The sequence below is a fragment of the Nothobranchius furzeri genome, chromosome 4, assembly GCF_043380555.1.
Source record: "Nothobranchius furzeri strain GRZ-AD chromosome 4, NfurGRZ-RIMD1, whole genome shotgun sequence".
Classification (NCBI taxonomy): Eukaryota; Metazoa; Chordata; class Actinopteri; order Cyprinodontiformes; family Nothobranchiidae; genus Nothobranchius; species Nothobranchius furzeri.
In genome coordinates, this window is record NC_091744.1 from 77334690 (window position 1) to 77348652 (window position 13963).

At 37.8% G+C, this 13963-nt stretch overlaps 2 protein-coding genes across 7 annotated transcripts in view; both read right to left on the reverse strand.

The window, feature by feature from the left end:
* The window catches only part of osbpl5 (oxysterol binding protein-like 5), a 41147-nt gene extending 38549 nt beyond the window's left edge, over window positions 1-2598 (reverse strand). Inside the window, exon 1 of one of the 3 annotated variants that reach the window (XM_015964879.3) lies at window positions 2328-2598. The gene's annotated coding sequence lies outside the window, so the exon portion shown is untranslated. The remainder of the gene's footprint in view (window positions 1-2327) is intronic. The other 2 variants (XM_015964881.3, XM_054733240.2) reach the window with 2 other exon arrangements.
* A 1710-nt stretch (window positions 2599-4308) lies between these two features.
* The window catches only part of ptprjb.1 (protein tyrosine phosphatase receptor type Jb, tandem duplicate 1), a 49890-nt gene continuing 40235 nt past the window's right edge, over window positions 4309-13963 (reverse strand). For all 4 annotated transcript variants that reach the window (XM_070550704.1, XM_070550703.1, XM_070550702.1 and 1 more), the window contains 14 exons: window positions 12290-12559; window positions 11975-12124; window positions 11590-11797; window positions 11186-11295; window positions 10997-11081; window positions 10043-10087; window positions 9735-9822; window positions 9500-9590; window positions 6875-6951; window positions 6608-6742; window positions 6308-6424; window positions 6066-6223; window positions 5837-5972; window positions 4309-5763 (listed from right to left, as the gene is read on the reverse strand). In XM_070550704.1, coding sequence (XP_070406805.1) covers window positions 5614-5763; window positions 5837-5972; window positions 6066-6223; window positions 6308-6424; window positions 6608-6742; window positions 6875-6951; window positions 9500-9590; window positions 9735-9822; window positions 10043-10087; window positions 10997-11081; window positions 11186-11295; window positions 11590-11797; window positions 11975-12124; window positions 12290-12559 — 1820 coding nt within the window. In that variant the 3' untranslated portion in view covers window positions 4309-5613. The remainder of the gene's footprint in view (window positions 5764-5836; window positions 5973-6065; window positions 6224-6307; window positions 6425-6607; window positions 6743-6874; window positions 6952-9499; window positions 9591-9734; window positions 9823-10042; window positions 10088-10996; window positions 11082-11185; window positions 11296-11589; window positions 11798-11974; window positions 12125-12289; window positions 12560-13963) is intronic.

Here is a 13963-nt window from a genome sequence, read left to right on the forward strand (position 1 = left end):
ATTAGCTAAAGTGTACGTCAGTGCTGTTCTCATCTCTATGAAAGCCTTATTCTACAGAATACAAGACACTTTAAAGATGATGAGCCCTGGAAATGCTGCAAAGTGGCATTGAATCGTTTTTGCAATTTTTTTTCTATTTATTGGCCTCAGACAAGGACTAGCACAATTTACATCATAATTATTATAAAATACAAAGAAAAAGTACTAAGTAACCTCAATGAATGAGTATTTTTAGACAGTAGCAGCAATTTGAACTCATTAATTTGCAGCTTACTTTGTTTCTGTTACAGAGCTCAGGCTGAAAACCTGATGCTGGTGACTATGTCCTTTTGTCTGTTGACGCTGAGAGCAGATGTAGGTCAGCATGCCTCTCTACACACAAACACCAACAGTAGATCTGGAGAAATGAGGGTAACGTGTTACTCAAGGCTATGAGATGTTTTTGTTTTGTGTAACGAAGATATTTGCTGCATGAGCTAGTACACGGGTTTCTGTTACTATGTTTTGCTAGTTTTTAGAACTAGACAGTACTTCTCTATCAAGGGTTTTATTTTGCACTATTACACAATAGCTTAGATACATCCATTGGTCATTTTAATAGGTGCAATTTTATAAGTACAGGGTTGGGCCACTTCTGTCTTCAGAACAACCTTCATTCTTCATGTCATAGATTCAACACCATGTTGGAAAAATTCCATAGCCATTTAGGTCCATATGGAAATCATGCAGTTGATGCAGATTTGTTGGCTGCTCATCCATGATGAGGTTCTCCTGCTTCTCCAAATCCCAAAGATTGCGTATTGGATTGGGATCTGGTGACTAGGGAGTCTGTTGGGAGTTCAGTGAACTCATCGTCATGATCAAGAAACCATTTTGAGATGGTTTGAGCTTTGTGACATGGCACATTATCCTGCTGAAAGTAGCCACAATACTCAGGTAGGCTGTGGCGTTTAAACCAGGCTCAGGTGGTAATAAGGGGTCCAAAGTGGGCTGAGCAAACCTCCCCCACACCATTTCACCACCAGTGGAAGCCTAAACCATTGAGTCAAAATGCTAGAAGAATCCATGCTTTCATGTTTACACCCTGAATGTTGCAGCTAAACTCATGAGACCAAGCAGCATTTACCCAATCTCTTATTGTCCTAATCTGGTATTACTCTGTGAACCGAAGTTTCCTGCTCTTAGCTGACAGGAGTGCTTATTTGAGCCGCTGTTGCCTCGCCAACATCCTGATCCAATAATTCCACATTTAAAGTCACTTCAGTCCTCTTTTTCTTTTCTCCATTCTGGTGCCCAGTTTGAAATTCAGCAATACGCCTTCACCAGGCCCAGATGTTTCTGTCCGGTCATCGGCTAATAGGTCATTTGTGTTCACAAGCAATTGAACAGGTGTCCCTAAAAACCACACTAACGTGTGTGGACCTCAGAAGCACTAATATGTGGTGCCATATATATATATATATATATATATATATATATGTCGATGTGTGGCACCAAAGCACACTGGATTTTGCCACTTGTGTTCAGCAATTGTACATCTGTCTAATCAACAGATAAGCTTCAACATTATACAATGTTCAAATTAAAGAGCTGTGCCACCAGAAGCATAGAAACTGAAAAAATTTAACCACCAGTACGTAGAACATAAATGCAGGTAATTTACCTATATATAAAACATCCCCAAAAATAATCAGATGACTGAAGATACACGTGAGCCTGTTTACATGTGTGGTGATCTGTGTCGGTTTATCTATCTAACAGTTCTTATCATAATTAAACTGAAAGCAAAACGTTAGCCTTCACAGATGGTGAAGGTTATTTGGAAATAAAATATCGATTATTCCGTAAATGAATGCTGTGCTGCACATGCTGTTGCACTCCCACTGTGGAGCATTATCCGCTTGATCTTGCTCATGTTTACGATTTTCGGTTATTTTTGTTTTACACACGCAGCTGATCGTCAGAGGAACGTAAACCCTGGAAACCACAAGCGTTTCTCCTGGTTTCATAAAAGCCTCCGTGGGCTGGCTGCTGCAAAAGGCCCGTAGCCTCATAGGCTGGAGGTGAGGGTTAACTTTGGGTAGCGCGAGGCGAGCTAGTAACGTTAGCAGTTAAACACGCCAAATTCCGTCAAATATAAGCAAAAATAGGATGCCAAAATACCCTCAAAATAACCCCCGTTCTCAGGTAAAAGGGAGCATAGCTAGCGTAAGTTAGCACATAAAACACACATATGTGAGTTGAATTAAAAAAACGAGTAACTAAAAATAGAAAGTTATCCGCCTCGTTTTGTTGTCGTGGTGTTGTGAGGAAACGGCACAACTTACCGTTTTTGTGAATCAGGACCGCGCTGACACAGTTTCACTGATTCCTCCCTAGTCCAGTGACATAGCAGGGAGCTGTGGGAGACAGATGGGTTGGTTGGGGTCTGCTGGAAGAGAAGTCGCTCTGTTTCAATATGGAGAGCGCGGACTGGACTGACTGGGTCCTCCGCCTCCCTGCCCTGCCTGCCTGCTGCTGCGGTTCCTCTGCTGTTGCCGCGCTGCTGGGGCTCTGGCGACACCTGCGGTCAAAGTTGTGTACTACATCAACAGTCTTTCTCATACATGATCCATCTATGGAATTATTTCCACATTTTAATGTAACATATTTATGAAATATTTTGCACTTTTGCGACCATAATTCAAATATAGGCACAGTTAATCAATGGAAGCCATACTACTATACTACTACTAGGCACACTGTAAAATCTGAAAATGTCTGTCATTAGTGCTGGTGAAGGTTCTCAGTCATCCAGGTCATGGTAATCTCGTCTGTCAATAGTGCATGGAAAAGATGCAAAGTTGAAGCATTTGCATTCCCCACTGAATGAAACACACACACACACACACACACACACACACACACACACACACACACACACACACACACACACACACACACACACACACACACACACACACACACACACACACAGAGATGTTTTTGTGAATGTTTGCTATATCATTGTGATTTTATCTAAAGTGGTGCTATACATACAAATATTGCTTCTTCTAATATTGCATACTTCTTCACTATTTTTGATTGCTGAATAAACACATGGTAACCATATGTATTTTTGTTTAGATGTGAGGGATTTAAAATAACTCATAATTTTATTGGCTGATCTATGAAGTGTTAAGTAATGCTTGGTGTAGGTTTTTCAACATGAAGTAGAATAAAGTCAAATCTATTTTAATGTGTTGTGAGCAGCATAAAACTTGAATGATGTGGAGGAGTGAAAGGGAAATATGAGGGGCTTACTGAAGCCAACATTCTGTTAGTATCTTATATTACCAACGTGAGGTCACTAGGCTGTGTGAAACCAACTCAATACTGAACACATTTGAGTGATCATTGCTGTTTTGTGACATTTTTGTGCGACTCAAACAAACAAGAAAATGTTTGGAATTTGACTGTTTTAAAGTTAATGAGCACCTCAAGGAGGTGTGCTTGGGCCTTTGTTCCTGTATCTGCAGACTCATAACTGCACTACTTAATTCTACACAAACCAGCTCATTAAATCTGTTGATGAGACAACTGTGAGCAATAATAACAAAACACATCAGCATCAAATGACCAGGACTTCTGAAAAAGGAAAATCCTCCACCCTACAATTTAAGCATACCCAGCCAAGACAGCTCAGGAGCACCTTCCTGGGAAATAACTCACCCTATCTATCTCCTTACTTTTCATCAGTGCATCCTGACTTTCTGCATCACTTCCTGAAATGGGAAATGCAATATAAAGGACAGGAAGACTGCAATATGTGATGAAAATGGTTGAAAAAAGCCATCTGTGGCCTCCTCCCCTTACAGTCAATGTTAACCCTGTGAGGCTCAAAATAAGTTTTGATAAAAGGACGAACAACTAAGTCCTTCAGGAGTACTTTTGAGTTAAAAAATGCTCATGAAATACGTACGTGGAGTAACCAGGTAGGTAGGTTTTAACTGTTGCAAATCTGCAACGCCTGCCTCCAGAGGGTTAAGGAGAAATGCAAAAAAAATATATATATATATAAAAAGCCCTTAGTGTAGCCCATATTGTGAAGATTTTCCCTCATCTTTCCCAGAAGCTGCTTGATCTTCTACAAGAAAATACCCTTTCATAGTATCAAAAACAACCACAATGAGCAACAGCTCAGTTCCCCAAGCAACATGGCATTTTATTTACATTACTTTGTTTTATAGACATTGAAGTAACTCATCTAATCTTATCTTAATAAACCCAAGTTCTTATCTTTGAAGTGAAAAATAAATAGCAACAAGATTTTTGGTAAATGCTTTAATCACAATGAAGCTGGTGGGCTTTCATGAAAAGTAGACCAATACCACAGCGTACATCTTCAAACTCTTTTCATTTGACAGTTAGAAAAATATACATAATTTAAATTCAAGCTCCTTTTATATAGCTGCATTGAACCAGCAAGCATTTCATCAAGCATATTAAAAATATTAATTTATGTTATTTATTAAAAACACAAGTGCATCTAATTGCTTTGAGTACACAATGATACTGCAAGTTAAAACTTGACAAAGAAAGGCCACACGATTCTGTAAAAACGTACCTGCCTCATGGAAAATTCTTGAGATAAAAATAAGGGTTGTGCATCTCTGGTGGTTTTAACAGGAAATGACCCAATAGCTGGATCAGATATGTAGCAGGAAGTGACAAGGCATTACAGTTACTCTTGGGAATGCACAGAATAAAAAGAAAATCAACATACTCCAATTTCTAGACAGTACACTTGAGTGCACATGCTGGTTTTACGCCTTAATTATCAGTAAAATGTTCTTAAGGAGTTCCTGAGCTGTAATAATTAAGTGAGGAATGACAGGTAAAATATTCCACTTAATGCAGCACTGGCATAAATGAAACAAACACCACTCTATTTTTTAAGTGTACAGTGTCAAGGACACATGCATCCAGTGCATTTTTTACATTGCAGTGCATAAAAAGAAAGACTCATACAAATATAATCCATCATTAATTGCACAGTTTGTATCGAGTTGCTGTTAGTCGAGCAAAAACATGGAAATAATTGAAGGTTTATTAAAAATAATATATGGTTCCTATTTAGAAAAAGTATTTAAAAAACAATAAAACACTGCTCCCTGTTGGTGGTAAAGCATTTAGTTTGTAAAATATATCTCAATATTTACTATTTACAAGTCTATTCCAGATCTTACTATATAAAAAGAGATTGTAAAAATACAAAAATACATAAAAATGTACCTGAGCAGAACTGAATCATCAGTGAGTCGTTTACAGTAGGTCACATTTGTAAAATAGTTGTGCAGTGCAAAAGTATGCATGAATAAGAAAAAGATCTAAGGCAGAATTGTACAAATAATTACATTTTTTTAGATTGATGATTATTTCCAGTATTGCATCATCCATGTTCAAATATTCAACATTTAAAAAAAATAAATACAACATAAACTGAGGTTAAGACCCAAAGTTTGTCACTGATACAAAATCAATACAGCAGAAAAGTATTTTACACGTATGTGCTCGGCCCTTGATTGCAAAGAAAAACAATACGGATAAAAAAAACTAAACAACACCATGAAGTTATTGTTTTCTTTTGGGATACGCTTTCTTTGGTTCTACATTTTCATAAATTGAGATTGCCTCTGTGTTTTGGTAGATTAGATCTACATTGGTCCCTGTTCTTGAACGGATGATGTCCAAGGCACACTGGTTTAGGAATACATACTGGTCCTACAGGAAAAAAGATGTGTTATATTACCTTTAAGTACAGAAAGAAATAACAATGCATGCGATATTGTCCTACCTCTGTCTGCACCATGAGGGGCCGGTGCATTCGCAGGTCGTGAACAATGCCATAGACGTCTACAATATTGTCCCTTTCGATCTGGTAGATCAGACGATCGATGGCTATAAAAGTGCCTGTGCGCCCCACACCAGCACTGAGTGGAGAAAAGACCCCACAGTTATTATTTCTTCAGTGTTAATTGTACCACAAAATTAAAAGACTGCATTTGTTTGCATTTTTTTCCAACCTGCAGTGGACCACGGTGGGGCTGTCCGTGTACTGGTTCATGTGCTCTCTGACCAAATGTCTGAAGCTGATGAGGAGCTCTGTGGTTTCTGGAACGCCATGATCCGGCCAGGCGGTGAAGTGGAAGTGACGAACTAAACGAACCTCTGTCGTTTTAACCTGGAGGACAAGGACAACATTAAAGCAGCGGTAACAACCGAGGTACCCAACTGTTTTAATCTCCGTTTTTCACAAATAACTTGCATTTTTCACGCTGAACTCCCTGATGGTCCAGTCTTCCAGGGGGATTTCAGTGGTTATTGTCACAGTTATGTCTTTATAGTGCATAGTGCCTGGACCCCAGTACTGCTCACATTTAACCTGGGAAGAGAAGATAACCATTGAAAAACCTTTATTTAGAAAATGAAAATAACGTAAATGACATTCTGAATTCTGGTATTTTTACTTCAATAACTAACTGTACATAATTTACACTGAATACACCAAACGTTGTGTAACATTTATTCAGTAACATTACTTGAGCCAGTTATTGTCTCTACTCACTCTCCCCTGCTCATTACAGCGTGTCAGCATGACTAAAGTGTACACGTTCTTTTCCCAGATCATCCTCCAGAAATCACTGACAGTAACAGGCAAAGGACCCTGAGCGGCAATAAACTCTTTCCTGGAGAGGTAACCCTGATGGGAAACAAAAGAAAAACATGAAAATATTAATTAAGCTTGTTTTTCAAAACAATTCTCTAAAGAATAATAATTTTCTGTGAAGTACACGTGTGAGAAGATGAGAGCAGTTGTAAATGGAGCACACACCGGCATGTAGTCAGCATTAATGTAATCGCCATTCGGATTTCCATGGACAATCGAGAGTTTCACCCTTGAAGAATCATCTAGAAGGGGAAGAAGAGTGTGAATTAAATCAATATAATTAATATATGGTCATTTTCCTCCCATATTGTGTTAGATGACAAAAAATGTAACTATAAAAAAATCTGCTGATGGCTAAAAACAGGGGTTGTCTTTGTTTTTGCTAATTGTTTATTTATGAAAGGTACATTGATGTTATTTTTGTCATGTTCACATATCATGCAATCAAAGAGGAGACTTTCACAATGAAATGTAGATTTTCTATACATGGCTTACATGGAACAATTTCTTTTAGTTGTACCATTTTCTTCGTTTTCCACTTTTTCCTTTTACAGTAAGTGGAGGTGGGGGTCCATGCTCCCCCTCCTCTGAGCGTCCTGATGCTGCCGGGGCAGACGGCTCCTCTGATGGTGTTTCCTTGCCTTACCTTAATTGGCTCATCTGGACTCAGCCGGATATACAATTTTACTGATGTGTGTGTGTGTGTGTGTGTGTGTATGTGTGTGTGTGTGTGTGTGTGTGTGTGTGTGTGTGTGTGTGTGTGTGCATATGCCTGTTAATGGTTTCAAACTGTTATGGGAATTTGGGGTCATTGTAATTCTGTAAAGCACTTAAGAGTCGCACTTTGCTTGAAAACCGCTTTATAAAAAAAATCTGATTGATTTATTGATTGATTATGTAGATGCCATTCTCTATGCTTTCCTATTCTTAAGTTGTAGGAGAGTCAGGGTGCAACCAGTGTCTAGTTATAGTCTTTTCCCCTGCTGTAATACGATGTTAAATTGGTAATTACTGAAGAGCTTTGAAGAGGAACTCACTTTTTCAAGAAATAGAGACTCAAAATTGAACGGTATTGTTGAATGAGTGACCAAAAATATGGTAATGATTGGCATTCTGACTCCCACATTGCCTCCAACATTTCTGTTCCAAAGGATGATTTTTGTTTTGGAGTAATAAAATATCTAATTATACTTTTCCATGAAAATTCTCTCTGCGGAAGCGAATTGGTGCATTTCCATAAACGGCTGCAATAACTCTCCCAGTCTTCTTTTGCAATGACAACATTGATTTCTTTTCCCCATTTGTTTTTTTATGTGTTCTGTGGAATGTGATAATTTAGTTGTAAGGCCTTTCTAGAGTCTGGATACACTTCCCGGTAAAAAAAAAAAGGGTTGTCTTATTGCGAAAAACAATTAACTCTCTGGGGTCCAGGGTGTAATTTGCCGTTTTTGACTAATTTAGAGTTTTGCTTTGTATTTCCAAAATAAAAACCATAACCACTGCCTTATGTGGTATCAATCATTTCAGCACAACCTGGACTTTATGAATTCATACTTATTTTTTATATTTGGACATAAAGGGGTTGCATATTAGACTGTAAATCACTCAAAAACATAAAATCCGAATTGGAAAAAAGTTGTTTATTTTACTGTGAAACTAACAAACATTTATGATGAATGTTTTTTTTTATAATTGAGAATGGTAATCTAGACTGTACATATATAAAAATATGAATAAATGTAGCAAATAACAAATGAAAAAAAAATTATTAGCCTTCTGGGATCCAGGGTGTAAATCACTGTTTTTGACTCATTTTGGTTTTTCTTTTGTATTTTCTAATAAAAACAATAAATATTGCCTTATGGGGTATCATTTTTTTCAGGACAACCTGGACTATCTGAATTTATACTTATTTTATTAATTTGGCAATAATGTACATGCATTTTGGAGTGGGGAGTGGCTCTGTCTCACGCCGCAGAGATCGAGATCTGACAGCTGCGCGGCGCCGCCCACTCCTCTTGTTGGATCTCCGAGGAGCTGGATCTCTGCCTTCATCCTCTACGTCATCATGACCCACCTCTTCTATGAGGAAGGATGGATCTGCCACATCGTCATCAACATCCTCGCTATTTGCCTCAGACTCCGGCTGTGAGTCTCCGTCCACTTCCTCTGCTTCCAGTTCAGAAAACAGCCGTACTATCTGAACTGCCTGGTGGACATTTATCCTTCTCATCATCCTTTATATAAGCCCAATAAAAGCCTACTAAACTGCAGAGACAATATATCTGTCCGGATCGCTCCAAAATATGAAGTTTACCGTCAATATCTGTCTAATTGTTTGTTGTTACTCCGTTCGCACCACCCCTTTCCCCGCGAAGTGGCTCCTTTTTGCGCACATCTCGTTACTCGTGCGGCCTTCCTCTCTCTCTCAGCTACATAATGATACTTTTGATCTATTGAATATGTGAGACTTCCACCAACAGCAAAAGGATCTCATGTTTTTGTGGTTTTTTTTTAATGTTCACAACAGCACATTCCCTCTCACGGATTACTAAACTGATGTTTTGACAAGTTATCAGATTGTCTAAAAATAGGTCGTTTTTTAGTTTAGTATAACTCCGCTTTTACTTTGCCTATTTACAAAATGTAAAAACTGGGGTGTATTTTTAAAGCTGAATTGAAACCGAAACTCAGGGAGGCGGAGTCTTGTTGCTACAGTGTCCCAAATCAGATCTGTTCAAAAGACACCGATGGACCCCAGAGAGTTAAGGAGGAATAGAAGTGACTTACAAGGAAGCACGTTGTTGTAGCGATTTTTAGGCTTGTTCTCCAAAGCCAGAGCGTGGATCTTTGCCTGACTTGTGCCGACGGGTTTCAGCTCCTATTAAGAGTAAAAAAGTCGCGATTAAAATTTCTGACATGTCTGAAGCAGAGGAGTGCAAAATGTATTAAACACACAAATACATATTTAGGATTACTTAATTGGAAAATACTGCAGTTGAATATTCACATTTGTTTGTTTTACCTCAAATTCTTCAGCAAAGCCACAGTTGGAGTCTGCTTTCTGCTTCCTGTAGTACGCTTCAAATTCCTCCACCCTCACAGCTCTGCTTCTGCTCAAATACACAACAGAGTTCAGACGACGATGTGTTATTGTCTTTTTTTAATGGGAAAACAGCAAATATTTGATAAAACCCATGATCTAAAGACCTTATACTTACACTTTGGATCTGGAGTAGAAAAATAAAAAAGAAATCAGAAGTAAAAATAAAATCTATTTAGCTTGAACTCTGATTTCAAAATAATAATAGTAAAATAAAATAAAAATCTCACCCCAATTGTTGAATGGGTATGTCTGGCTCCTTCTTTTTGGATGACCTGTAATGATGAATGAGAACAGTGAGTTTACAGTGACTACTCAAACGAATACATTCATCTTATTGATGAAGACTTGTCATGGAAATCCCATATTAGTTACATAAAAGGTAAAATTGCCAAATCCTTATGAGTTTTACATAGAGTCAAGTTTTTACTGACTAATTCTGGTTTGTTGGCATTGTACATTTCACTGATTGTTCCAAACTTGACTCATTGTGTAGAAATCTGGGGAGCAACATACAAAAACTAAACACAGCCCTTATTTTACAGAAAAGAGCTCTGAGAATCATCAATTATAGTGGCTGTAGAGATCCATCGAACCCATTGTTTATTAAATATAAATTACTGAAATTTCATGATTTAAAAGACTGGAAAATCTTACAAACCATGTATAAAGCCAATTTAGGTACTCTGCCAACAAACATGCAGGGGATATTTGAAAAGAGAACTAGTAATTACATGCTGAAAGAAACTGATGTGTTTACAAAACCTAGATTTAGAACTAAAATTAAGGAGTGGAACATATTTGTAAATGGTGTCAAATTATGGAATAACCTTAAAAGGGAAATAAAAAAAACTCTGTCATTTAATATATTCAAAAAATGTACCAAATTGAGTGTACTAAATAATTATGAAAATGTACATTAAATCAATTATCATGATCGCACTGGAATTTAGAACAGGAAAAAGTTTCAAATGAATCTGCATGTGTGTGTCTGACAAATGATAATTATACATAAATTGATTATTTCTACTGGAAAAGGGGGCAGAAATTATAAGATGTTTTCTTCATTCTGCTCCTTTTCGTTCAAATTTGATTTTTTGTTATCTTTTTCTTATTGTTTATATGTTTTATTTGTTTTTATTTTGAATGAAATAAACGGGAAAAAAATGACAGTGACCAATAACCTTCTCCAGTAGGCGAATCCCAAAAGGAGGACTAGGAAAATTCCAAACACTGCAACTGCAGCTCCAACAGCAATCGGAATTATATCTGAAACATTGGTTTAAAATTTTGACAGAAACACTTCCAAGTTTCAAGCCTATTCAGTAGCATTAAATACAAAAAATCAAGACAAACTTTCATAAACATGTTACCTGAATCTATAGTGACTGTGTTGAAATTTGTTATTGAGACGATAGAATTGATGGAAACCAGCTGGGTTGTTGAGTTCAAATCCAAAAGAGTGAAGATTGCAATGGCGTATCTGTAGGATGAAAAAAAAGTCCTCAGCTTAAACAAATTTTATTATTATTTCATTTCAGTGAACCATGTGTTTATGCTATTGACTATTATGATTTATAACAGGAGTAAAAATGAAGAACTAATAGAATCATTCCAGTGTGTTTACAAAGTGCTTTGATCTAAGCTCCTAAACATAATTATGTTGAAAACTGCGGTAAATCAAATATAAATGCATATAAAGAAATTAATAAACAAGCTATATGTTTTTTTGTTGTTGTGCAGATGAAGATCTGCTTATGAAAATGTAGGTTTTTACTTGTATGATCCAGCAGGATCCAGAGGACCATTGAAGTAGTCTTTCCAGCTGGTTCCAGTTCCAACATCAATGCTCAAAGGACCCTGAGTGCTGCGCGATGCAGAGCTGTTGCTAATGGTTATTATTGCTGCCAGGTAACCATCAGCTAAATTTTCTTTCCAGTTTTTGTAAGTTTTTGCCAGAAAACCTTTGTCAGCAGATACTTGGGCTGAAACAAAAAATAAAATTGGTTTAATGAGAGGAGAAAATGCCCTCGTCTCATTCACTATTCACCTAAAAGTACCACATTAAACAGAATTTTCAAATGAGACAATTCAGGATTGGTAAGCCGAGTACTAAATATTTTAACAGTAGAACATGAACAATAAGAAAATAAATAGCTTACCGTAATTGTTCCTTGATACCAAAATTCCAACATTTGTTACTGGTCCCCATGTGCCGTTTAGCAGAATGGGGTCGACCTGAACTGTGAATGATGTCTTTGTTTTGCCTTTCACTGGCACTAAACTTTCCCAATTTGATGGAAGGGTTGGGTCTTTAAAAAAGTAAAAATTGGTCAAAAAAGATGAATTACTTCACCAAACTCAATGGAAAACTGAAAACATTTGATACAAACATTTTTTTAACTTTTGCAGGAATCCTGGAATAAGTTTTGTTCAACTTAAATATTATTGTAATTTTTAATAAGATCAAAACTTACTTGTGATGCCAGTTTGGCAGCTTTTAAAAACGGGAGGGCTGGGATTCCCACAGCTCAGAGTCTCCACGGCTAGATTGTACTTAGTATTGTAAGAAAGGTCGGAAATATTGAGCGTACAGCAGAGGGAACTTGATTGGATGAGCGGTGAACTTCCCATCACAGTATACCGAAAGGCAGAGCTCAGTCCTTCCACTTTAGTCCAGTTGCAAATGATTGTTGCAATTCCCAAGTTTGGTCCATAACAGTCTAAGTCTTTCACGGGGCTTGCATCTGCAGAATTAAAACAGAATAAACAAAATAATTCCACAGACCAACATCTCTATTTATTTAGTTTGATTTAGCATTTATAGAGTTAAATAAAATTCACTTTCAGCTTTAGAATTAGAAAGTAAAATACTTAATATCAGAACAAGTTAAAGCCAAACCTAAAGGTATAGAGCTCCAGGAGTTGACGTCACTTCTCCCGGCATGCAACAGTTCAAATCGAAACGGCGCAGTAAATACATTCAGTTAAGTGTTTTTGTGTCTAATTTAGTTACATTTTTGCCCAAATCTTGTTTTATTTATTATTTTTTTCCACATCAAGGGGAAAAAAACAAAAGGTTTAACTTTTGTCTTTTTTATTCTTTTGGGGCAAAAGGTACAGGGCCGGCCCAAGCATTTGTGGGGCCATAAGCAGGTTTTCCTTTGGGGCCCCCCATAGATCTCCGGGAGTTGACATCACTTCTCCCGGCATGGCGCCATATTGGCAGGAAGAAGCCCCGCAGCTGGACTATTTATTATTGTCAGAAAACTCAAACGGGAAATATGGTAGATTCCTGTTGTGCCCCAGGATGCAGAACAGACGCGGACGACATAAGGAATGAGCCATCTACAGGATTCCCCAAGATCCGGAGCGCCGCAAACGTTGGATCATTGTAATAAAACACGCTAGTGACCGGGTTAAAATGAAGCTGTGGGATCCCGAGAGTAAAGGTTTTCGCTTCTGCAGCGACCACTTCATATCAGGTACTTAAACCCACGTTTCCTCAACTGTGTATGGTATTTATTTTAAATGCTTTTATTACGATTCTTAGTGGGCTTCCTAAACTTATTTTGGCGTGGCTTTTTCTGTCTTATTACTCATAGCAGCAAGCAAACGTCACGTAAAACGTTGCCTTGTGAGTTCTGCGTGCTGCCGTTTACGTGTTTTATGATCACAGCAATTAACCGGCTAAGCTGCATTTAATTTTTAAGCAATGGTTGATCAATTGTCAGATCACACATAAAAAGCACTTTGGATTGCTATTATCTGTCTCACCGAGATGGATCTCAGACAGATCCTGAGACGCTCCTGCCTGACATATTTATTTAATTCACGGAAAAAAATCAAACTAGTGATTTATCTTGGCGTTCAGTTTATACATTCAAACAGCACAGCACTCTATTTAAACTACTTAGGTGTAAATCTGTTATTTGTCCATCCATCCATCCATCCATCCATCCATCCATCCATCCATCCATCCATCCATCCATCCATCCATCCATCCATCCATCCATCCATCCATCCATCCATCCATCCATCCATCCATCCATCCATCCATCCATCCATCCATCCATCCATCCATCCATCCATCCATCCATCCATCCATCCATCCATCCATCCATCCATCCATCCATCCATCCATCCATCCA